The sequence below is a fragment of the Centroberyx affinis genome, unplaced genomic scaffold, assembly GCF_046629955.1.
Source record: "Centroberyx affinis isolate AG114_WGS23_722 - 3 ecotype Tasmania unplaced genomic scaffold, CSIRO-AGI_Caff_v1 ptg000748l_1, whole genome shotgun sequence".
Classification (NCBI taxonomy): domain Eukaryota; kingdom Metazoa; phylum Chordata; class Actinopteri; order Beryciformes; family Berycidae; genus Centroberyx; species Centroberyx affinis.
This window is the reverse complement of record NW_027279361.1, coordinates 264,388-291,700: the sequence shown is the minus strand read 5'-3', so window position 1 is coordinate 291,700 and position 27,313 is coordinate 264,388. Positions and strand designations below refer to the sequence as shown.

Here is a 27,313-nt window from a genome sequence, read left to right as displayed (position 1 = left end):
CCAGAGAGGCCTTGTCCTAATCTATATTTATGTACTTGTGGTCAAATTAATACAGATTACCATAATCATATCTGCCTGTGACATGACATTGATTTCCGTCCAGCTCATTCTCATATATCTCGGCGAACCCATTCCTCTTTAACTCCCCTTTAAATTGGCCCCAGATTGTTAAGGGCCTATCCAGCGAGTGAGCACACCTTGTTTCAGGGGACTGGGGCCAAGGGGAAAATCAGCCTTTAATAAGTATGTAAGGGAAAAGACGCACCCTGCCAAAATGGCAGCCGTCCCGTCCACTGTTCAGCTGGCAAACAGACAGCCAGGGAAGGAGGGAAGGGATTGGAATCCTCGCAAAAGTAAGAGCGATTTTCTCCCAGACCTCCTGTTGCAGAGAGAGACAGCGTGTGAGAACGTGAGGAGAGGAGTGTGAAGAAGCTTAACTGAACCATCAGATCCTTTATAAGCATTATCCCTCCTCTGATGCATCGCACTTCTTAATCCGAAAACTGCAATATTACTCCGTCTTTATTTGCCATATTGGAACAATACCACCTGTGTAGTTCTCATTTACTGTATTGCACCTCCAGCTTGAATGTATATATGGAAAATATCCTAACAACAGCAGTCATGTGCAGTTTAAGAACTGCTATATGACTCCAACCTGCAGTTGATTACATTAGCGCTGTGACCCAGACCTATCCCTTTGTATGCCTGCCCTTCCCTTGCTGTGCTTTACAGGGTGTTGGTAGTTATATGTTGTGTTGTGAGTTGAGTCCTCGGTCTGAGCAGCATGCAGCTTGATGGGGAGGAGGCTCCCAGCATGTTGGAGGCTACAGCAACACCGGCGCCAACTCCAATGAGACATGAGTTATAGCTCCGGCTTCCCCGAAATCAAATAAATAATCTCTCTCTTATTTATTTACTTAGGCTCTTACTGTGATTTACAGCCCCTCAATTATTCTATCGGGGTAAAGGGACTTGCTTTCTTGCTCATCACACTTGGCTTTCCCTAGACACACGCATACACACACACACATAGACACACACACACAGCATGCGCGCCCAATCATTATACACACATCACTGCCGATTGTCAGACACACACCTGTCACCTGTTTTCGCCATTTATAATTCAGTCTGGATATTTCATTATTGAAGTAATTGCAGTGGGGCTGTAATGGTGTAAAATAATTGTCAGAACATTTATGCATCGACAAGGTCTGTCGTTTCAGCTCGCCGGCAGAGCTGGGCAATTTTAACAGACAGAAGCCAAAACATTCAACCAACCTACCTATAAACACACACACACACACACACACACACTCACACACAGAACGGGTTCTTGGTAGCAACAGTGGTACAGCTATCAGAGCCTCTTGGCCATGTGTTGAGTGCAATAATGGTAAAGGCAACTCTGCAGCTCAGCCCATACGCTCAATAAAGGCTCCCCAAGTGCTAGGTGTGGAAAGGTGTCTGGCAAAGTGCCTGACCACAGCACTCAAAGAGCACTTTGTCTGTGCACCTCACACCCACCGTACCTGCTCATGTTGTGGAAACAGCCCAACGTTGTCACACAGTTGATTTAATAAAATTGGATCTCCAATATGAGACTTCTAGTGTTTCAGGGGTGCAATAGCCGTTATGGAAACACATATACTTTTCTCTCTCCACCCCCCCTTTCGCTTTATAGGCCTCCTTCCAGAGTCAGAGTGAGTGGGGGAGACCCAGGGTAAACGGATACTTCCCCGCTGTGAGCCCAGTAGTCTGGGTATGGCAAGAGCAACCCGACGTCCATCACAAGCCCGTATCTAGCCACAACCCTGGCTGTTGCTACAGCTTATAGACTTGTTAAATGATGATGGAGAAAACAGAAAAAGTCGGAAAGGAAAATAAAGGTAGCGCCAGCAGGGTTGAGGTGCTGCTGCGGTTTTGTAAGTTGGTTTTGGGATCTGTGGGGAGCCTGTGTATTCTCCTGTAGCTCAGGCTGAGGCTTGGTGTTTCAGGATACGTGTTTACAGTAGTAATGTTGTTTAATCGCATCAATAACAAGCTGGACTGGACTGACAACATGGAACTGTACAAGAGAGGGCAAAGTAGACTTTTTCTTGAGGAAGCTCAGATTGTTTAATGTATATAAGAGGCTACTCAATATCACTGCAAAAAAGGTCTATCTTAACAAGTCATTTAGTCCCATATCCAGCCTTCAAATCTTATTTTTCTAAACCAAGAGAAAAATTCTGCCAGTGATGTGAGATGACTCTCTTGAAACAAGTCATAATAAGGCAGATCACTGCACTACTATCAAGAAAATGACACTTGATTGTACAAGATTATTGAAAAAAATGTTTTGCATGGGAAACAAGTGAAATTATCTAACCCCGTTGTCAGATATTTTCACTTATTTGAATAAAATTAAAATTTCAGGACCCAATAATAGACTAAATAACTTGTTAAGATGGAGATTTTTTGCAGTGATGTTCTGCTAATCAGTAGTGGCCACCGGCCCAGCGCACTATTCTTTGCTCTGGCCTGCTGGGGAGGCAACATCAAGACAGGAAACAAAATGGGTCATGGAGCTTGGACAACCTGGAGACAGTAGTAGAGGGGAGGATGAGGACTAAACTGAACTCCATCTTGGACATCACCTCCCATCCCCTCTATGGTGAGCTGATGCAGCTACAGAGCAGCTTCAGCCTCTTCCTCATCCCCCCTGAGGTGCAACACTGAGCGCTTTAGGCACTCCTTTGTGCCGGCAGCCATCAGTCTGCACAATGCTTCATGTCCAAATGGCCCCAGTCTCAGCCAACAATCTATTCTGGACTCTGTATTTCTAGATTCTGGACTGTATGTGCACACTTTTATGCATATCTCTGCACATTTTCTACACAGGAGACAGCACACATGATACTATTCTGTTCCATGTTCTGATAATATAGTGATATTGTGAACAGATGATAATGCATGTGCGTTCTCTACACTGCTATTTTTTTGTACATGTGGTACCTCCGTCCTGGAGCTTTGTAACATGGGAGAGCTGGTAATGCACATATCCAAAAGGCATATTCTGGAATATATTTGATAAGGTGCATAGTGTGTATAGCACTAGTCTGCAACCCTCAACACTTTACATACAGCCTTCTGCAGACTAATGTGAATATAATGTGAATACAATTATGTACATTGCTGTTAATTCACATACTTACGTCTTCAGTTTTCACATTTGTCCCTCATTGTTACATTCTGCATATATTAATGGTACTTTCATAATTGGTCTACTATTTCATATAGTATAAATACTAATATATTTACAGTTTATTATTTAGTTAATTATGTTTATACATATCTAGATTTATATAGAGCACAAAATGGCACCAGCATACATTTCTAGAACCCCGCAAAAATTGTTTACATCCTATCTTATTTCTTTATTGTTTTGTCTTTTGATGTTTTTATTGCTTATTTTTCTATTGCCTTTTTTTTTTACATTACTTATAAATATAAGTAATGTAAAAAAAAAAGGCAATATTACTTTTTCTGCTGCACCTAATTTCCCCACGGGGATCAATAAAGTTTAATCTTATCTTAATGTGCAAATGTGTTGGTGTGTGCTTTCAGGTCTCTATCTTAACATTTTGCTGTGTCTCTTTGCATAACCTTGCACCTCTCTGTCATAATTCTCACTCCTAAATGTTTGTGCCTCTTTTTTTGCCCCCTCTTTCCCTCGCTTCCTGTGCTACCCTTTCCCATGGGTGAGACTTAGGCAACATAGCTCACCTATAACATGTTGTGCTTTCTGCTGCTAAGCAATGCAATCAGGTCTCTCCCAGGGGATGCTGGGAAAGGGGTAGGGTAGTGGCCAGTGGGTAAACAGGTAAACGCCCTGGTGACGTGTGTGTATTTGTTTACCTGCCAGGGTGTGTTGACACATAGAGGTGGGATATTGCCAGGGGACTCTTAGGACAGGGTGGGGTGTCAGAAGCAGAGGTGTGTGTGTGTGTGTGTGTGTGTGTGTGCGCGTGTGTGTGTCTAGAGGGGTTCCCGGCCCCTTAAAGAGCATACAGTGTGGTTCGAAATTGTGGGTGAGACAGAGGCCCCTTATTAGCAAATATGGAAAATGCCCCTTTGCTTTTACACTGCTTTCAGAATTCCCTCAGGTTTGGCATAATTCGGTTCATACAAAGACGCACAGTGAGAGGTGAGACGGTGCGTGTCCCTGTCCCTAATGGTAATGCTTTTACTGATAACCAGAGGTGATTTAGGAGAACTTACGTCACATTTTCTCTTTGCGTGTTCGAAACAACATGATTCCTGTTTAGATCAATTTGGTGTAATTTGTTGTGTTACTCGCATCATATTCACAAATCCATTCCAGGTAGTCAGATTAGGTGATGATGCGGAGGCGGGTCTTGATTCATATCCAGTGAACCAAATGAATGGGACTGGAAAGAACAGTGTTGGTGGGGATGGTCATTTACGCAAAGATGATTACAATGTGGTTGTGGGTTTCAGGCATGCTGGTTCCATAAATGGCCTTTTGCTCCCCACATACTTTGCTATCTTTAAAATGAACTCCGCTTAAAGTGATAGTCAGTACAGCCAGAGGACTCTTTTGGGCTTTAGTGTGTTGTGTGTGTGTGTGTGTGTGTGTGTGTGTGTCTGTGTCCATACATCATGCAAACATCTTCTGCCTCCAGAATGATTCAGATGGGTTGGTAGAGGTTAGATCTTGCGGCCTACGATGTGGAGGTTTACTTCCATAATTACGCTCTGCAGGGTTATTCGTGTACTTTATGGGTCTGAACTTGTGACCTTGGATGCATCGTGGAACAATTTATGATTTCTTTTTTCTTCCCTTTTGTACATGATAAACATCTGCAAACCTCCCGGAGCTGACTACGATGACAGCTTACAGCTAAGGAGTTAAAAAATGAAACAGCAGAAATCTCCCCTTTCCTCTCTACCTCCCTCCCTCCCTCCCCTCCCCCCCCCTTCCCCCACATCTCCCCTCTTATCCTTCTCTCCTCCACTCCCATGTGTTTCTGCAGTCTTCGAGAGCGCGGGGGGTGGGCGGGGGGACAGATCCTGCTGCACATCTGAGGTTTATTTGGCCTCCCCCTGGGGAGTGCGGTGAGGCTCCGCGTCTCAAGGAAATTGCCAGCGCTTTCTGGTCGGCTTGGCACACACTCAAACACACACACACACACACACACACACACACACGCGCGCGCTCCTCAGCTGGCCTCCCTCTCTCTGTCACAGTGGCAAAGTTTGTCCACTTTTCTAACCCTCGGTGCCATAATCCTTGGGTGCATGTTTCCATCCAGCGCACATCATTTCAATGGTAAGCACAGAAATGTATCATCCCCTTTGTCTCAGCATCAACAATGCACCTCCTATACTCTGGAAACCCCCTATATGTCATTTTCTAATTCACCACGTTTGAGTGATAATTTCTTTTACTGAACAGGCCTTGACTTGTTGAGAGAAGCTGCCATATATGAGTCAATGCTAAAAGTGCTCTGTAGACTATCAAAACGTGGTTAGGGAAGAAACTGAGAGCAAGAAAAACGTGGCCATGTGTACAGCAGGTCTGACAGGAGAGTCACTGTGAGCTGATCCAAATCCCAATGTCAAAGCTAAAGGAGGGGAGATGGCCGCCTCTGAGTCTTACAGGGAAAACGCCAAGCTGCTTAATATACTGTATACTGTAAAGCCACACACACACAGACACACACACACACAGGCCCACCAGTTTGCCACATTCCTCAAGCAGAACTGAATTATCTTTGTTTGAAATGACAGTTAACAGTCAGCATGAAGAGTACAAAGATAACGTTTTCCCTTTTGTCAGATGGGCATTTTGGACCGTTGCCAGTCTTTGCACCTCACCCCCACTCTCCCTTTCAGATTCGGTTCTCTTCTCTACTTCAATCACAGGACTCCCAGATGGTGAAGAGAAGACACAGAATGACGTCTACCGCCCCCCTACACCCCCCCCAAAGCCCCCCCCACCCCCCCCCCACCCCCCCCCCCCACCCCACCCCACCCTACCATCCTTCTCCAGCACCCTAAGCCCCTCGGGCTCTGACTCGCTCCCGCACCCATCCCCCTCTCCTTGTATCTGTTTCCCACCTGGCTGCCATTGAGGTTAAGATAGCCGCTCAGGGGGGCTGAACACGGAGGAGGAGGGAGGGGGAGAGACAACCGGAGACAGGTGGCTCCTCCTGCGACCCGGATGTACTTATCCCCTGATCCCTGGCGACCCTGACAGGAAGTGAGTCGCTGGCCAAGTGACCTCCCCTGGTGGCCCTTCCTGTCCCCATGTTGCCTTGCAGGAAGGAAGGATGCGGTCTGTTGTCCTCAGGCACCGCTCGCTCACTCGCTCCCCTCCTCGGCCCGACTAGAAAAACGCTATTATTGATTCCAGGCTCGTCTGTCCTCGCACTCCCTCTTTTTTCTGTCCCTCTCTTCCTCTCTCCCATTTCTCATCTTTCTCTTTCTTCTCTCAGCACCCACTACTTTCTTCCCACTTTTAACATCCTTGCTTTCTCTTCTTCTCTTCTGTGCCCGTGTGAGATGTAAGTAAACATTGTGGACATTGGCAAACCGCAGAGTCCCCATTCTCAGTCGATTACACCCCAGAGGCTGACAAGACCCCCAGTTTTATAGTCTTTGTTTTATTGTCTCCATCTCTGACACTGGTTTGTTTATTTGTTTGTTTGTTGCTTTATTGGCCATACGTTTAAGAGACATTAAATATGTCGGGAGTCATTTCATGTGGCGGAGAAATCCCAAGGTCAGGCTTCTGGGTTTAGTCTGCTCTCAAATGATGTACATGCACACAGTGAATTATAGGACACCATTTGGTGGTAGTTAGGACTTGAAGGGGACTTCCAGGCAGAGAGACCTCCCTAACAACATCAAACACTGTTTTTGTTGTTCTTTTGGCTGTAGTTTATGAACAGGAACTCTGTGACCAAAGAAGGTGAGAAGGTCATGAAGAATCTTTCCCAATTGGTCAGCCATTGGTTGTTAATTGTAGTTGTGAACAGAGGTAAAAGCAGAGATTGTGAGAGGAGAAAATATTGACCTCCCCTGGGGTTTCAATGCATATTCATGTTTTCGGTCTGGGTCACATGAGCATACACAAGATATGCTCATACTCTCCATTGGATCTAATGATGTGTGCAGGTAGAGCAGGTCCTAGTCAACACCATTGCCACATATTAGGACATTGACGTCCAGACTTAGGTAATTTTTTCCCCCTGTATGTGTGTAAATTGTCACTTTGCTGCAAGCTGGCAAAGCCATGTTCACACAGCACAATGCAGCGTTTAGCTTTCTAGCTAATCTGGCTGATGTTACAGGTATAGCATAGCTAAAAATGATCTCAAAGTACATTACAATACAACATATAAATAACTTCCAGAATTCATATCAAACAGAGCTGTACGTCTTGAAAAAAGTGTCCTAGCTTTTGGAGAATGAATGTATGGAACAATATTCACATGCAAAACAAAGGAGATGGGATATTTGTTCTGATGTAGCACGCTAGTTGGCTTCTCTGTCATTTGTTGCTGAAGTGTTGCCAGGTTAGGTTTTTTTTAAAGGTAATTATGACAATGAATTCCCTCACTATCTTGTAAGTAAGCCACAAAAGATGTTGGGCAGAAGTCAGGCATTTTTTTTCTTTTAATAATGCAAATAGTTGTTTGATCATATAGGCTACAGGCTTACTGAGGTTTGACAGGGGAATCTGATACCAAATTGAAGTACAACATTCAGTCAATGGTTTCAGCATTAAGGCTTGTAACAAAACAATTGTGAACAACTGGAGCAAGAAATTGGTTCAATAAGTTATAGTAAAATACCTTCTTAAAGATTCCTCTGCTCATGTTGATTTATATATTGTTGTGTCTGCAAATATAGGCATGCTTATTAAGATGCCTTAAACAGGGGTCAAAGCACTCTACAATCAGTAGCTCTTCAGGAGATGGTTTTCCTGGAAAACCCCCACATCTATTTTTAACATAATAGCTGGGATGTTGTGATTACTGGAACAGCAGGACAGTAAGTCATTTTTTTAAGTTTCAGATGGACATAAATTTAGAAAATTAATGGTGAAATTCTGCAAAATTAGTTTTAAATGGCTTCTTCCTCCGCGTACCTATTGGCTCTTACAGAGGGAAATCAAACGGATTCTATATAAAAACACCAGCCCATCCATTACAGTTCCTGAATGGCAAAGTAACATATTCACCGAGATATGAGACATTCAAGAGGCCAGAAAGGAGAGAGTGTGAAGCGAAGGTGCTCTGAACCCACAGGTGTTCTCACTTCCATGATGTGAGTCTGCAACTGTATTGCCACCTAGTGGGGGTGGAGACTCATTGTCCTCAGACTACTGTAACTTAAGTTTATGTATAATGTGGGAAACAGAAGTGGTACGGATTTCATGCTGTATAAAGCTTAATGAGGCAGCATATCTGAGGCATAGAGTAGTGCTAAATATAAGATTGAGACCAGAATAAGTGAAAGGTGTTCAAACCAGCAGTACATCACCATAATCTCTTGTTCATTGGTTGTGTCAGCTCAGGCTGTCAGTCCGCTGTTATTGTAGCCCATGTTGCCTATAAAAGACAGTGAAGCTTTCCAGCTGAGCTCCTCCATCCATTCCTTCCACTCCTTTAACCTAATACAGAAACAATCATCCAGCCATTGGGTTCACATCTGGAACTTATGTGAGACATAGAAATCAACTCTAATATGTTAGGCCTTTAGGCCTTAAGCAGAGACTGAGGAGAGTATCCTTACAGATGCAAAGAATGAAGGACACCCATAATGGATTAATCACTTATGAGCGACCCAGACAAGGCCAAACACACTTTAAAACTATACTGCTGGGTGCTCAAGCCTGCCACAGAGGGAGAGAGAGAAAGATGGAGGGACTGGAAGGAGGGAGGGTGAAAAAGAGAACATGTTGTAAAAGCAAGGGAAGGTTTGTTTGGCCACGTTTCGCTAATTGGTCTCAGCGGACCAACTAATGGTTTTAGGTTTATGGCCAACCTCTACTGAAAAATAAGTGGGAACCAATGCGGAGCTTGCTGCTGTGTTTTATGCATTTTCATTAATTTGCAAGAGAAGAAGGAGAATTTAAAGCACTGAAAAATTGAAATTGGAGACTGAAATCACCTAATTTAGAGCCACACTCAGCACATCCTGTTACGCCTTCATGTATTAAACAGATGTGAGGCAAACGTGAATTTGGAACTGTTTCATCCATGGCAAGCTATTCTAGGTTTTGCAACTATTTCACATCCCCAATATCATATATTTGAAGATCATCAATATAGTCTCAGTGACTGGTGTCTTCCATGTCTGTCTCTATCTGTCTTTCAGCCCTATCAGGTTATAAGTGGTCGCTCTCCTGACCCTCACCAGTCCATATTGTCCATCTTTCGTCGGCTCTAGCTGAGGCATGTGGCAACAAAGCTCCGGTGTGGTCAGATGGCATCTGTCCCTTCAATAAGCCCGGCGTTATCGCTACCCATCAAAGCGTCCAAGCCTTGCATAATTGAGTTAACGAGTGTGTTTGGTATGTAACCTGATCCTACGTTCCCCCTGAGGACCACGGTCACAGAGTGTGACCACAGACAGAGACGAAGAGGGAGAGAGAGAGAGAGAGAGAGAAGGAGAGAGAGAGAGAGGGAGAGAACGAGAGAGAGAGAGAGAGAGACAGAGAGAGCGAGTGAGAAGGCCCTAAAGCCCTGCAACAACTGTGGGTTCAGGCCGTGGGCCTGGCAAGCCGCACTGCGCCCTGGGCCAGTACCCAGCTAATGAAAAAACAACAGTGGGGTAATGCTGGTGCGGAGCTGGGACCGTAGCACCATGCCCGCTGCACAACTGCCCCGGTCAGCACTGGCACTGGCCGCAGCGCCAGTTGTCACGGCCTTAATCCTGCCTGCTGAATGACCTCATCATCGCCTGCCTGCCTCTCTGCAGCGGCTGCCATGGCTCGTTACTGCAACAGCAATGGAGTGACCTCAGCTACCCAGCATACACACACACACACACACACACACACATAAGCAGACACGTTTGTACACAAGGTGTCCAAAACATCGTAAAAACCTCTACTGCGTTAACGATGGCGGTTACAACAAGAAACATGAATGTATCACATAAACATGAAGCTAATTTGCACACTGTATACATTGTACGAGTGCTCCATATTGTACTCACAACAAACAAGATCAGACTGTTCTGAACATACATACAAAATTACCATGAAGATAGATGATAACAGGCACAAACACAGATGTACATACTGTGCTTGAACATATATATCCACACACAGACACACTTGCGTGTGATGAAAATAAAGAGACACTTGCTCTGTTGGCACCTCCTCCAATCACACACGCCGCCTCCACTCCCTCATCCCAGCTGTCACAACTGCAAAAGCTCTACAAATACACATGCACACTCTCGCATATTCACACTCACCCACACACACCACTTTTCCTGCTCACACCTTTTCCCGCTCACCATCACTCTCTCCAGTTGGTACTTGTGTGCCCACTCTCTGTTGCAGCTTCTGTGTGTGTGTGTGTGTGTGTGTGTGTGTGTGTGTGTGTGTGTGTGTGTGTGTGTGTGTGCGTGTGCGTGTGCGTGCACGTGTGTGTCTTTCATTGCCATGCTTCCAGCTGAGCATAGAGAGGCAGTGCCCACCTCTGGTCCTGCTGAATGAGAGAGAAAGTGACGGACAGTGAGTCATGTTGTTTTACTGTGGCCTCCTCTAAGCTGTGAATTATTACTGCCACCTAAAACTCAATCTGTTCTGCATCTCAGTGCAGGGAAAGGATTGAAATGGCAGTGGGCAATTTCACAATGCCTTGTAGTGTATCCCTGCTTTTTGTCCTATTTACTCCCTATTACTCCCCCCTCTCCAACTCTCCAACTCAATCTATCTCGTGGATCAGCCTATAGCCAGTGAATCTCGAGACCAGTGTGTGAAATCTACCCTATGCTTACTCTGCAAATTCTCTTTTGTGCGTATGTGTGTGTGTGTGTGTATGTGGGAGGGTGAGTGAGTGAGTGAGTGAGTGAGTGCATGTACTCAGCCTCTCTATCACCAAATCCTTCCTGTTTGGCAGCGCAGCGCCATGTGTAAGGTCATAAATCTGATTACCGCAGCAACAGAATCCAGTGACACTGACGCTTTCAGGAAGCGCCCTGGCTCAGCAGAGATTTATGGTTGGGCCTTGGATAACACACCCATCCCTTCTGAATGGACAGAATACCCCCTATCGCGAGGTGACTGGCATCCCTCCTTCTGGAGACGACAAGTGGCAAACAAGCCTGTCCTACACCATAAATCAATCCATAGGAACAGAAAACAGATTTAAATTAAATGTAACTTAAAGAGCCTATCCAAATAAATAAGGAGCCTGAAATAAGGAGCAGATATAGGGGAAAATTGGGCCCCTGGTAGTGATTATTGCCCTGGTAGAGTTTTTCCATCCTCGTACCCTGGCTCGGAGTCTTATGTCTGGATCTTTTAAAGGGTCCAGGGAGGATTGGGCATGTATTATTTTCAACACTTTAGATTAAACCTTGCTATGGCTCTCTGAGGCCTTGCTAATGCAGACCCCCTGCTGGGTTACAGCAAAATTAAAAATGAAAAAGGCCCTGACTGTGAAAACAGTGTTTAAATGGAGGTGGAAATGGCAAGTGTGACACTGAGATGCTGTGATGACGTCGGCCCTTGGAAAGGTAATAATTACTAGTGTCACCTTTTTTACGACACAGAGGAAAGAGAACTTAAAATTTTGCATGATGACAGATTTGAAGTGAGGGTTTGGCTTCGTTGGCTAAGCATATTAAAATATGGCGAGATTGAGCATGACAATCATGCCAAGACAATTCAAAGCCACCAGAGCACTTTGCTTTCAGAAAGGCTTATTCCGCTCCATATTCTCTGGTACTTGTCTTGGCTATATAAAGGCATCTAGCTCTTGCTTTCACAGCACAGTGAGGAAAATGGTTTTATGATAATTGTATTGCAATAATTAACACGTCAGATAATATTACACTTTGTTACTGTAGGTGAGATTCAGAGTTAGTTCACTTACTTCCTAGCAGAATAAAAGTACTTAAAAAATTCGACTGAAATAAAAGTATTTTGTATCTAATGTGCTTGATGAAAATAACATGTTCACTGTCACGCTCTCCGAATTCAGTGCTTGGCATTGTTAATTTTTTAAATGCTATATGTTGCCTAAGGTAATCAGCAGGCCAGTGATGCTGTTTCTGACTGCGAGTTTTCTCCCTCAAACTCAAAAAATACTCAAATATATAATTGTCATGAGCTGATCACATGTTTGGTATGCAACACATTTTGCATCAGCGTAACTTGTAACTACTTGTGATAAATGCAGTGGAGTTAAAAGTAGGATACTTTCTTAAAATGTACTGGAATACATTATTGAAGAAATATGCCCCAGCATTGTGACTGAGAGAGGAGGATAATTGTCATTCATAATGAATATCAAAGAATAAGTGTAGTATTCTATGTCACAGTAAACACAATGCCAACTATATCTATATGATATGATATTTGATTCATTACAATATGTCCTATATAACTGGTATACTATGAACAAATCTAGCACACTGTGAAAATAATCCACACCCAAGCCACCCATTCTCTTTCTCTTTGTATGCATCTAGTAATTTTCTCTCTTTTCTCTCTCTCTCTCTCTCTCTCTCTCTCTCTCTCTCTCTCTCTCTCTGTTTCTCTCATTTAAGATGCCTCAGGGAGCGAATAAGTGCCAGGCAGTACCAGTCCACTGATGGTCTCTCTCGCCAAGGGCTGACAAACAGGGGTGCAGGCTGGCAGGATGCCCCCTGCCCCTCCTCACAGCACTTGGACCGCAGGCAGCTGAGAGAAAGAGGGGCCAACAGACCAACAGTTGCTGGGACTTTGGTTGAGCGACTGGCCAGGCTGCTGCACACCGCCCAGCCCACGTTCAGGGCACCTGACCCTGGGTAAACTGACAAATGCCTGCCCTTGGGGTGCGTCTGCAGTATGCTGTGACCCTGATGGTGTTATGACCTTAGCACTGGGCACACACACACACACACACACACACACACACACATGCGTACACTTATAGCCACACTCTGTGCCTCCCTTATGTTCCCAATCACAATGTTTTTTCAAGCACCTGACCAAGTACTTTGCGCTTGTACTCCCACACAGTTTTGAGGCTGCTTGACTTATTGTCATGGAAATGGGATGGCAGAGAGGAGCAGCTCGAACAATGCCCGCACCCAGGAAAGAGCACTGTAATTTGTTCCTAATTAACATGTTGAAATGATGTGATTCGGTGCATTCTTGACAGTTGAGAGTTACAGCGCATAGTGCTGAAAACAGAGGTTTTATTTGATCGCCGTCATGTTAGTTTGAGCAATAAGCCGTACATTTGCCTCATTAGATTCGTCTCAACTGCCTCCACAATTTGTTTTCATAGACTCCTGTTGTGTATTTGCCGTATATGTTGGCACAGACACACACACACACACACACATATACACACACACACACACATGTACATCCTAGCCTTGCAATGAACAGTACACTCGCTGGGCATATTTAACTCATCTTGACAAGGCTGTTAATTTCTCTGAAACCAGGGATGGATTCCAAGGCCCCCTCTATCCTCGTCCCCAATTCCCTCCAAAATGCCCAGCTGTTGCCACGGGAGACAGCTGCGTTAGGGGCAGAACGAATCTCAGCTGTCGGGGGGGAGTTGTGCGCGGGGGTTGGTGGATTTTAGGGTCTGTAGTCCCTCAGACCAATGACACTCCACTCCCCGCTCTGCATTAAGTTGGGAGGGGTGTGTAAAAATGCTGACGGGCAGCAGTTTTAGGGACGAAAAAGCGGGGAGGCTTCAGCTGTCTTTATGTTTACAACCAGCCCTCTCACGGGACCCCTGGCCTGGGGTTAGCACTGGGGTGAACTGAGAGGTTCCCCTGCCCTGGAATAAGAAGTTTATGTGCAATAACCTCAGCTTTATTGCTATGCAAATTATAAAATGTGGCAGGCTGTTGGAGAAAAAGAGAGAGGAAGCATATAGATTCTGAAATTCAATTTCAATGACTTCCAAGGATCCGCTGTACTCTCCTTATACTTGTGCATCACCGTGATTTATTTGCGTTGCGACTAGGCCCATACCAAATGCAGCAAGAGGACAACATACTGTAAGCTTTTATCAGTTGCACAGAAGCTCCCATATTTCACATGTAGCTCATAACCTATTTAGAGCTTAGAGTGTTTGGCTTATTAGAATACAGACTGAATTAATTGTCAGCTATTAACCTTAACCCGACCTGAACTGAACTCTTTGAGAGTATAGCCTGGTGTTCTCCCTGCTACACACTGGAGAGGTCAGAGGTAATACAAACTATTAGCCTCCTGTTGTTGTGGTCAGGACATAAAGTCTCCTCTAGTGGCTGGACTATGATCTGTGAACATATTCTAATGAGCCTGGACAGCCTGGCACTTGAACAGAAAGGCAGTTGTATCATACACTAATTCCATATTGCATAACAAACTAGATTACAGAGGGGAAAAACAAAAACAGCATCTCATTACTGGGCACAAAGGATCACAGTCTAATCAGAATATGCTGCTGTTCTTTGTTGCAAATATAGTCAATATGTGGACTCCAGAGTGACATCCACTGACTCTCCCAGTTTGAAGGGTGACTTGTTTTATCTTTATGTTATTGATTATAACTGGTGTGCGGTAGGAGTCAGTGGGAGGCCAGCATCAATCTCCTTGACTGTTTGCGTTAATGGTAACTGGCTGCAGTTTGATCACACTACCAGCCTGTTGACACTCTGTTGTTGGAGGCTAGAGGACGATGGCTGTCTTTGATCACAAGCATTAATGACGCAATCATGGGGTAAAGTGGCAAGAACAATAGTGGTGGTGCGAAGTTTGTGAGAGAATGGCCTTAATGGGAAAGTAGTAAAATTAATGAGTCCTCTGCAAAGCTCAGTTGGTGTAAAACCACAACGGTAAATAAACAAGCATCTGAAGATCCCGGTCTATGGTCAGTGATCCACTCCAGCTTGGCTTCCGTACATTTGGATATTGATAAGTCATAGATTTGTAGACCTCAATCTGATATGAGGAAAGCAAAGTGAACTTGAACCTCATCTTGCAGTTCCCCAACCTCCCTTTATGACTTTCTATCTTATATTGCCCTCTTGTGGTGCGTTAGAGAAATCACATCTCCAGTCCACTCCACAGGTGGCCTCAGTATCTGGCTCTTGAGTTGAGCTTTTATAACATTTTATAGGAAATGCCCATGCAAATAGAGAGACAGGGGGTGAGCTACCTTGATTTCTTACATCATCCAGACTACATCTGTCTATTAGGCCATGTCTTGGCTTCTGATTCAATTAAATTAGTAGACGTGGGCTACAGTCCTGATAAATACCGGTGGTTCAATATTTATATCATTATTCAAGGTTCACTATCTAATTATTATTTTTTCAGAATGTTCTTGCACATCAACTAGATACAAAATTCTCATTGAGGCATGTATTGGAAAATAAAATAAAATTTTAAAAAAACAAGAAAAGAAAAGAAAAGAAAAGATAGGGTGATAAGGTGACATGAGATAAGATGAGATAAAATAGTAAATCATGGATTAAACACAACACAACACACAGAACGTTTTAAGAACATATTATATGGAAATGCTTGAATGAAAGGTATTGTACAAAATGAGTTACGTCATCATGAGTAGGCTATGCACAAAATAACAATCAACATACTGAGACAAAGAAAGTGAATAAAAATATGCACGATATGAAAAAAACGAAAATATATGCGGTATAAAATAAGTGAGGTACTCTATAAAAATTATCGAGATATTTGCAATATACACAAATGAGAGAGAATGAGGAACACAAATATGTGAGTATACATTATGTGCAAAATGACAGAAGGCCATACATATGCACAGAGAGTGTGTAGGCGCGCGTTGTCACAAAAGGTTTCAAGTTTCTGGCACGTTTCAACCTAGTACCAGTAAGTGTTTTCTCAATCCCCAGCTTCAGTTTCAGAAGGAGGAAAATCGACCCCACATTTTGCCCAGAGCCAGCCAGACACTTGCCAAATGTTTTTCAGCACCACGGACAGCAACCCGTGCCCTCTATCGCCCTCATCTCCAACAGCAACCATAAAGCAGTCCTGCCACAGACATATGATTATGATACAGTTGCATCCTGAACAGGTTAAGACACTGTTTGATGCTGACACTTGCTGATGTTTCACCATCAACTACTTCCACAAATTCTGTAGGCTAATAGTCCACTGATATCTTGTTCGGTATGTTTAAAAAATTCTAGAGATAGAGTTAAAGGCTTTTCTGAAGTAGCCTACATCTTCAAGCTTTGCAGCCACAAGCCCCGAAAGCCAAGTGCAGCGCGCTCCATCTCCTGGATGATTTGTGCTCGCAAGGTGGAGTTTGTTGCAGCCCGTCGCATCTAATTGCTGCCACTATAACGCGCTCATAGACTACTGCTGAGGCTGTGAGCAAGCCGCCAGGAGGAGCGGAGAAAACCCACAACCGAAGCGACTGAACAGCGGAAGCGAGAGCACGTTTTTTTTTTTGACATTTTTTTTTTGCAATTTCACCACAACTTTTCGGAGAGAGGTGCCGAGGATTATGCGTTCAACGCGCAGGTGAAAAAGGCAGATTTTAAGTTCGTCGCCGCTGCAACTTTTCGGGCCTACCTTGTGCAGATTTAGACAAGATTGTTGCTTTAAGATTGATTGAGATATTGGTGAGATCTGTTGCAACTGAGTGAGAAATGTCTCGTAAGAAGGCGGTGAAAGGCAAAGCTGCCACCAGTAGCCCGACGGCAGGCAGCCCCACCGGCAAAGGGAACGGGAAGGCGGTGAAGAGCAGCCCGGGCAGCATTGTTCAAGGGAACGGTGTGGTCCATCCCAGCAGACCCTCCATCAGCAACAGCAGCGAGTTTTACGACATCGCTTTCAAGGTAAACTGAACGGTCGTAAACACACCTGTATGGATTCACTAACATAACAAACTAAACTTACATAAAAGTAGGCTACGTTCCCGCACAGCAAAGAACTTCAGTCATTTCATTTTAGAATACAAATAGCCTATCACAGAAACACTATACGTCCCTATGGGGATATTAAAGGTGATGTAGGCTATAGTGTAGAATAATGTTACCATAGGAGATATTAAAAAAAAAAATACCGTAAAGGTCATTATAAACTCACTACTGAGCATCAGACATACACACTAAGTCTCTATAGGAATATTACAGGAACATTATAGGCTAGTGATTTTTGTTTTGGCCAATAATGAAAGACAACGGCAGAGAAAAAGAAAACCTGTATGGGTTAGTCTACTTTAACCTTTGCCAATGTTGTGCTGTTCAGCTTTCATTGCACGACGTTTTACAAGAACCTTTTATTCATTAAACAGCAGTAAGCCCCTGACACCAGCTGTGTCAATAGAGAGGATCGATAAACTCCTATGCAACCTGGAAAGGTGCACACACACACACACACACACACACACACACACAAAACCAAAACAAACCGTTTGCTAGTGCCGTGAAACTGGTCCAAAGCACGTTTTGCTCATTGCAAGATATTGCGATTGTTTCTTCATAGTGCTTACAATGGTTTGAATAGGCATTTTGAAATTTCAGCGCTTTTTTGGATTGTACATTTGCCTTGCGCTCGTCCAAGTTTGCATGAACTAACTCAGCTGTCCGTCCCCAATAGTTGCATATTGGACAGTTTGCCTTATCTGTCTGATGTGGTGGACACTTTAAATGCTTGGGGACTTGCAGGGTAGATGCACAATGTACAGGGTCGATTGATGATGGCCGGTATAGTCTCTCTCTCTCTCTCTCTCTCTCTCTCTCTCTCTCTCTCTCTCTCTCTCTTGCTGTCTTTCTCTCTGTCGTTTCCCCCAGGGCCTTAAAGCTTTTACCACAGCACACACACACACACACACTGATCTTCCCTGTGTACTCCCAACATAGCTTCAAGAGACCTGTGCCACGTACAGTATGTTTTTGAAGCAGCTGTTTGATATGACTGGATGATGGCTTGCTCGTTTCACAGAACAATTTAATTGATTGTTCCTTCAGTGACACTTCATACTCTATCTTGTTATGATGTGACAAGTGGCATATAGCCTACCTGTTAAGACAGAAGCCCAAAATATTCACTATTCTTTCAAGGTTATGTATCTGAAGTTAGAATGGCCTGCTCTATGTATTTGGGTCTAGTTGTAATGTTTGACAGGTTGCAGAACTCAATCCCACCTCAAATTGTTTGTCTCTCTTTTGTCCTTAGAGGACTGTGCTGTGGCACCCATCGTTATCAGAAACCACTACATGTTCCCAGACCCCTACACTCTCACAAAACAAAGTACTGGAAAGTACCAAAAAGCGTACAACTGCTTATCGCTGGGGATGTACACTATGAGGGTACAAATATCGTATCCTTATGCTCCATATTTGTACCCTTGTTGTCTTCCCCTCTAAAGAAACAAGTATGTACCCCGAGTGTCAAAAATTTTACTTGATGCTTTGGTACAAGAATGAACCCTTTGAAAAGGTACAGGTGTGTCCCTTCAGGGGCACCACCCCAGTGACAGGCCATTTTGTACGTTTAAGTGACAAAAGCGTACTTTCAATTTCAAAGAAATCTAATACAAATATGCACCTTTGGGCACACTTGTAATGGACCTCCTGCCCCTATTTCTGATGGTGTAGAGAGACATGCAAAACATGTGATTTGTAGAGCATTATGCTGGATTTGACCATTTAATGAGAATTGTGACTAGGCTGGGTAGTATCTGTTTTATCACTGATGTTCTACATTGAGGCAATGTCTGTATTTCACTTACACACACCTAAAGGCAGGCGCTATGATTAACAGCGACAGACCAGGTACTTCCTGTCCACTGTTAACTCCCATTTGGATGATGTAGAGCTGGTTGAAGGATAGGGGCAGAGGGAGGGCGGAGGAAGAGAAGAGAAGAGAAGAGAAGAGAAAAGAAGAGAAAAAATAGAAGAGAATAAATTGTGGGGAGAAGACAAAGTGGTGAAGAGCGATGAAAAGAAATATTCAATGGAAAAAGAGGGAGCAAAGGGGAGGAGATGGTGAGGCCTCAAGAGATATTACCTCCTCTGCCACAGTCTGTCATATCCCTCCATTCCTCTTCCTCTCTCTTTCATCACCCCCTCCCTCTCTCCTCCCGAGAGGCACTTCTGATTTCCATGGTCCAGGGCCCACAGTCCCTCAGTTAACCTGATAACACTAATCACATCAAACCTTTAACTTCATCACAGCTCGGAATAAAAAGAGGAATGCACAACTGTCTGTTCAGCAGGAGTCAAACACATGCAAGTCTGTGGCATGTGGCATATGTGCATACACATGCATGCATGCACATACGCAGGACCATGCAGTGGTTGGATGCATGCACACACACACACACACACACACACACACACACAGACACACACACACACACACACACACACACAAATGCAGGATCTAAGGACAACCACTTGTGTCCAGAAGGCCAGATGCCAGTCGTACACACATGATCTTCACTGGCCAGGCACCAAAATACGAGGACTAATTCAGTTTAAATGATCCAAATGATCTGGTTTTAATGAGTTTAAAACAATCAGATATTGATATCAAACCAAACATATGATCAGCTGCTGCTCAGTCAAGTTTAACTAGTTTCCTCTTGCTCTCTTGTGTTCTTATGTTTCTTTGCTTATTATTCCAGGTTTGTCTATCTGACATTTACCTTTATCGACCAGTCAGAGTGTCTGGACTTGAATAAGGGGAATATGCTTATTTTGGCTGCTCTAGCTGACTGAGTTTTTCCCTCTGGCTTTGCTGTGCAGGTGATGCTGGTTGGAGACTCCGGTGTGGGGAAGACCTGCCTACTGGTCCGTTTCAAAGATGGAGCATTCCTGGCTGGGAGCTTCATCTCCACTGTGGGCATCGACTTTAGGGTGAGTTTAAATTATTGGACCCAAAAACACACAGGCTCATACATGTACACACACACACAAATACATGCACATACAAGCCCCTCACATGCACATGCACACACACTTGTGTGCAAAATGGGGCCATATCTATCGTAAGCTGCAATAGGATTTTTTGAGCAAAGCTATTCAATGTCTTTATACGCCCCAGAGCTATGAGTATTTCATGTGTTACAGGTCTCATAAGATGGAATATTGATTTCTTAAATTAGTTTGACATGCTTTCGTTTTGGAAGACTCCCTAGTGGATAACCATGGCTCTCATGTGCCAGTTTCACGGTCCCATATGGGACCATGACAAGGGAAACTAGGGACACCTTTAGGAAAGAACTTGGTCATCTTTTTCTGATGGGCCCACTGGGGTGTGTGTGCAGCCTGCCCATCTATTAGGCAGAGTTAGGAGACCGCCTAGGGTGACACTAGGGCCCAGGGCAGCAGAAATAGGCAACTACCTGTCGCCAGCACCTCCAGTAACAGCACTGAGTGATTAACATAGCAGCTACTTATTTATTAATGTATTTTTTTATTATGGATATTGTATGCCTATAAAATGTGCAAATGTACATAAATTAATTCCATCAAGGTAAACCAACCAGTTTTAAAATGCTATCTAATGTTAACGCCATTCTAAACCTTGGTCATTATCACGTGAATCATGCAGCATTTTTCTTTTTTACCAAGGGCTGGCATGGGCTGGCCCTGTGTGTGCGTGTGTGTGTGTGTGTGTGTGGGTAGATGAGTGTGTGGGTGGATGGGCAGTTGATTTATTTACTTATGTAATGGTACTTATAACGCTGTATCTTTAGTAACAATGTACAGTTAGGCCTATCCAAGCAAAGCAGAGATACAGTTTTTCTCCAGCTATCTCTGTCTGCTACATTTATTAGTAATGGAGGAAAAAGTACAAAACTCATAAAGTTTACTGCTTAGTCTGCTTTTTTGTCATATTGACTTATTATTTAATTGCTGTATGGCACTGCGCTGTGTGACATGAATGATTTCATCATCACCCTCAAAGCGCCCTTTCTCTTCTGCATGGTTTCTTGTTAAATGGTTCTGTTTTTTACACTGGTGTGAAGTAGACTTATCCAACTTACAAGGATCCTTCCTTATAGTTTTATTTCACATATCCGTGTCATTACTTTGAACAATAGTTTTTAATAGTTTGCATGCTATTCATGATGTTCAAAATTATCATACACACACACACACACACACACACACACACACACACACACACACTTACTTATGTCACTTTTGGAGTATTTACATAGACTTACATTCATTTCCTGGAGACTTAACCATAACCCTAACCATAACCACTACTTGCCTAAGCCTAACCCTTACCCTAACCTTAACCTAACCCTAACCTTAACCACTGACCCAAAAATCTGTCCCCAATCAACGGTCTTAAGTCTGGTGTGTGTCCCTGAAAGTGACTTAAGTCATACCCACACCCACACACACACACACACACACACACACACACACACACGCACACAGCATGTATGTGTATACATACAGTATATGTAAAATACCGAAGGTAGTCACAGTATATTTTGTGGGATCATTAATGCGAGTGCACACATCTGTGCCTTTGTGTTTGTTTGAGAGTTTGAGGTTCCTGAGGGTCCTCAGGATCAGTCTTCCTATGGGAGGGCAAAGAGGGGGAGGTGAGGGAGGAGGGAGAGAGAAGGAGAGAGGGATGAGGGAGTGAGAGACAGAGAGACAGGAAATGCTAGGTATTTTTAGGAAAGGCAGTTCTGAGTCTATTTAGGTGGTGGGAAGCAAGGCAATTTGCCTCATATGGGGATATGATCCATTCCCACTTCAAAGCCGCAGTGAGAGGCTATGTTTTCTCTCCTCTTGTTTGTTGTTGTCTCATCTTGTTTAAGTCTCAGCATGTTTTCAGGATTACAGAGCTGCACCACCGCCTTGTTAGGCTTAAAATACAGCGAGTCAGGATTAGAACGGCAACTATACACAAATTGCATGTAATTCTAAAGACAGGAGGTTAAATTCAAAGAGGAAATGGAAAGAAAAAATAACCTAATAACATTTATTCAGTTTAGGTTTTACCTTGTTCTGATCTCTTTTTCAGTTCTATTCTGGCGTAATGAATAGCAGGCAATTACTGTTCATTTTACACGAAAAGTGCAGTCCTATGGCACATCTGTGGTGATGATGACATACAGTATAGACCTAATTAGTTATTGTTTTATGTGAATGTGATCTCAGCTCTCTGGCTCCTTAGATAATCAGTTGCCTTCATCTTTTGTGTGGAGAGTACAGTGACATCAGGCTACCTGGGTTAATGTTAGCAACTGAACCAAAAATACCTAGCATATCACATACATAGAAGCACTGCTTGTACTACAATGTACTTTATTATAAATTGCCAGAGAATGTGTTGTCTTACCATCAGAACATTTTTTAATTGTTGCCATACATCACTGCATGGAAGCGGTTCATGCAATAGATGAAGGTGAAGATGAATAGATGAAGAACCAGAAGTCTCTCACTCCTTTGCATATGAAAATGATTAACTTAATAGTTTAATAATACAACCTTTTTTCTTTTTATTAGATACTGTTCAATAAATAATCAGACTTGATTTGTACAAAAGTATTTTGGTGAAGTTTCACAGTACTCAGGCATAGAGGAGTGATGTCACACTGACTCTTGAGGTCCACAGTTCTGTCTTGAGCCATGCCACGGTAAAAAAAATAACTTGTATAAAGAAGGCCTACGCGTGCAAACGGTGGTACAGCAAAGTCCAGTCCATCAGTTGCCATGGTGATGCAGGTGCTAACCGACAGTGTAAGAGGCAGGTGACTGGGATTGGCCAGGGGGCAGAGCTTGTCTTTGGGCTTGATTGCCTGGTGTGTGATGTGCTTGGCTCGTGACAGTGAGAGCCGCTGGTGATTTTGTGCCTCAATCAGAAGGTCATAAACAGTAGGTGAAAGGCAGCAGGTGGGTGTAAATGACTCCTGCCGCCGCCACTGCCGCTGCTGCTGCTATTGAAAATTTTTCTGTTGCGCTCAAAGGAAAAAGGACCTCTGATGTGTTCTTCGGCTGTTTAATGGTTTGTGCTGATGACATCATGTGTAGCTCAAAAGAAGTGAAATATGGTTTGTAACACACGTACACACACATGCACACACATACACACATACACGCATACACACACGCACTCACACATACATGTGGAAACACACGCGCACACACACACAAAGTTCACATACCACTGTGTGCCATCTTAGGACATTTTCTCCTTTATTGTCCCCATTTCTCTCTTTACTCTCTCTCTCTCTGACACATCTAATCACCCCATGTCACTTAGCTGTCTTTTGACTGATACTCTCTGCAGCTCCATGCAAGAGATCCTGGGTTCATGCCCTCAGTTTAGGACCTGGTAATGGACTGTGGAACACAGGCTTAGTCCCATGGGAATCAGAAGCAGCAACAGAGGACTACGGAGAAACCAGCAAATGGCTATTAGAGGACTCCGTCCGGCTGGTCTCACTTGGAAGCTCCAGCACTGCAGGGATCGAAAGATTCATTTCTCTATCACAGATAAAAGACTGATGCAGGGAAGCAGGACAATTAGTCACTGAATTCAATTCATTAATGAAATAGGAATTATGTCAAATCACTAAAGTGATTATTGAGAGACAGTGACAGTGAGTTAGGCTACCAACGAGGAGATGGCTGCTTGCCACACCTCCAATGGGACAAATATAATTTTGATAATTGTTCTTCTTTGGATACATAATTAATTTTCCTTGAAGAAGGTGCATCAAAACAGCGATAGGCTATATTATGAGGCGACTGAAGGTGGCTGAGAGAGTCGGGGGTTCATTCTCAATTCCTGTTGCTCAGGCACTTGACACTTTCTTAACTCTTAACTCTCTGCAGCCACCTGGTGCTGTCTGTTGAATGGAGGGAAACTTGCTTCATTGCTAACGTAGTCATGCCAGTCAACACTAGCTGGATCAGATTCAGAACCTGTGCAGCTGTAGTGAATTAGGCTACCAAGTCTATCAATAGACTTACCAAACTCTTCAAATAATTGACATTTCAACCTATCCATCTCAATGTGCTGCAGACGGGATGCGCACACACTCAAGGACCAATTTCAATCTTCCACACTGTAATTGTCCACATCCATCATATTTTGAGTTTGCTACATTTTCCTGTCAAATTTCTCTCTGGCATGCTATTCAGCATTTTATGGATATTTCTTGCTAAAACAATGTGTGATGCATTGTATATTCTTATAAACGTACCCTGAAGAAAAACGCCAACCCAAACCCCACAGTCACAGATATCGGTGGGGGGAGTTAGTGAATTTATTTCAGCACCAAACATAAATAGTTCCAAATGTTGTTTACCAAAAAAAAAACAATATTGTCAACCTGAGAGGCGATTCTGTCCCCATGACAACCATAAAGGGTCAAAATTACCCCCATTAGGACACAAAAGCTTGAGTCAAAAAAGAGGAACATAGAGAGAGAGACAGAGAGAGAGCGAGAGAGAGAGAGAGGGAGAGAGGGAGAGAGAGAACAAGAGGCAGAAAGGCCAAGATGTTCTGAAGGAAGCCAATTAACAACATTACTCTGACAAGCCTTACTCTCATTTCCGATGTGAGTGTCAGAAAAACAACCTCTCCTGTTGTCTTCCTTCTCGCTCTCTACAGTCTACCTCACCTCATCACAGCGGTGAGAAGTAATCCCTCAATCCCTCTGTTGATGTAAATGCAGTGGTGGGGAGAAGGGCGGCCCTTTTCACCTCTAGTGAGGGACAAGGGAGCCGCTCCCAGCTGTCAGTTATACTGTGCCGAGTGACAGGCTCCTTATGCAACCAGACATTTCACCTCTCTGCCCCCTGAGAGAAGATAAACATTCCCCATTTGACTCAGGTTTCAAAAGATGCCTTTGACATTGATGGGTCATCAATGACTTTTGACTTTTTCAGCTTTGGACCAGAGAGAGGAATTGAAACGCTCTCAAAAAACTGATTAAAATCCATCATTTGTGTCTTCCATCCCATTTTCAGCAGCTTTTTTTAATGTATTTGTGTAACATGGCACACTGAGTTCCACTGATTACTATTCCACTGGCTGGCTTGTTGCCTCTGTTCAGGTTTTCACGGGAATGTCAAGAGGTTGACTTTTACTGCTGCTGCTGCTGTCCACTCTTTTATTGTGACAATGTCTCAAACTAATGTTGTTTACTGCTCAACCTGCCTGCATTGGTGCATTCAAGCAGGGGAAAAAAACTTTGCTTTTCTCTGCCATTCTGTAGTCTAGCTTGTGTGTGGTGCTTGACCGAGTGTGTGTCTGTGTGTGTCGGTGTGGGTGTGGGTGTGTGTGTGCCAGACTGACACTCCATCCCCAAGTCTGATTGAGATGCATGACCACCTCAGTGGCCATTCCTCCCCTTCCCCCTGCCTGCATGAACATAATGTGCAATAGCTCAACCGGTATCGGCATGTGTCCAGCAATATTAAATTTTTCCCCATGAACTGGTCACAGATCCCATAATTTATCCCCTACCTTCACATCTCATATGGTGGGCATGGACTCATCCACCAACTGACCACATGCAGCCCAGAATAGATGAAACTTCAACAACGCTTCCCCTCGCAGTTGATTTACTTGGAGCATTTTATCTAGCAGCGGCTCATAAAGTGTCCCTGACAGGTTTAAGAGACAAGGATCAGAGCTGGCCCACTAATACATCTCACCCTGTTCATCATCCATATTGTACAGGATCTTTATCGTAGTGATTTAGCTTTGCACTCTTACACTACAGAAGGCGTCTCAGTGAGCTACAGCTACAATGGAAGGGCATGAGTCAGTGTTACGTCACTGAATGCGGGTGACTGGGCCAATCTGAGAGAAACCTGCTAATTGTCTCACATATCAGATTAGAGCTGGGGTGAGGTTTGTTGTTGTTGTTGTTGTTGTTGTTGTTTTCAGGGCAGTAAAGCAGGAATCATAAATTTTGTTCACCTTGAATCTGTTACAGAGCAGAATCGCACCTGACTGATACAGTGATTACATTAGTTGAAATTATTTTTTTGTTACAACATCTCCATCTCCTTGTCACATCTTGTCGTATCTTTCATTTCTGTTCTGAGGCTGTTTTTCCTTCCTAACAAGTACCTTTTGCCTTATCAAATTTATGTAAAATCATATCCAATTAGATACATATATATAATTCATACATATAATTTGCTTAAGGCTCCCTGAGAGTGCTGAGAGGCAGATACAGTGTAGGAAGGAAGAATGAGGCAACTGAGGCCATGCGATTATTGATGGTAGTCTACACAGGTGTATTTGGGTAATTGAAATCTAGTTCAAACAGAAGACCTGCCCCAACATTTGTATGATTAACACTGGCTTCTAGAAGCTGCAGTCACACAGTTTTATCCCTGAGGCTGAGAGAGACTCTGAGAGCAGGTTATCTATCCTATTTAGGATTACCTCTGTCAGTGTCAACAAATAGAAACTTGATGATTTACCTTGTGTGACTTCACTTTTTCATGAAGTTAGGACCCAGCAAATCTGCCCTAACTGTATCAGGCTGTGTCCGTCCGTCTAACATCTCTTGACGATACTTGGAGAGATGATGCACCTTCTAACTTTGAAAATCTAACTTAATAACTTACAAATTACACTGATTGGCCTAATGAGGGCGATATAATTAAAAGTCAAATTATTTAACTCAAACATAATACCAGAAATCACTTTTTGGCATTGTGTTCTGCCATTTAAAAACATTAGACTGATTGGCCTGTAAAAGGCACTACAATTAAAGGTCGAAATTTCTAACTTTGAAAGGCCTTAACTCCATCACTGTGCACCACTTCGCCCTCCTCTGCCCTGGCCGGGCTACATGGGCAACATGCTAATCACAGAGCCCCAGGGAGCCAGCCAAAGACTGATTTCCCTTTACCACAGAGAAAGGGATTTGTATTTTTATACCATAATGAGGCATGCATCAAAATGTATTTCTACACTAACGCTAAAACAGTAGCCACAGATTCTATCATTGTGTCAAATGTCCTTCATTGTCTTGGGTGAATTACTGCCCAATACAGCCATCTATCATTTTTCCATTTATCTATTTATGAACATTATAAGCTGTTGAATAATTCAAATATG

The 27,313-nt window shown here is 43.5% G+C and overlaps 1 protein-coding gene across 1 annotated transcript in view; it reads left to right on the top strand.

Moving 5' to 3' along the window:
* The first annotated feature begins 16,890 nt into the window (after nucleotides 1–16,890).
* LOC139644517 (ras-related protein Rab-26-like) overlaps nucleotides 16,891–27,313 on the top strand; it is a 59,646-nt gene continuing 49,223 nt past the window's right edge. The window contains exons 1-2 of the mRNA XM_071519890.1: nucleotides 16,891–17,079; nucleotides 19,996–20,106. Coding sequence (XP_071375991.1) covers nucleotides 16,891–17,079; nucleotides 19,996–20,106 — 300 coding nt within the window. The remainder of the gene's footprint in view (nucleotides 17,080–19,995; nucleotides 20,107–27,313) is intronic.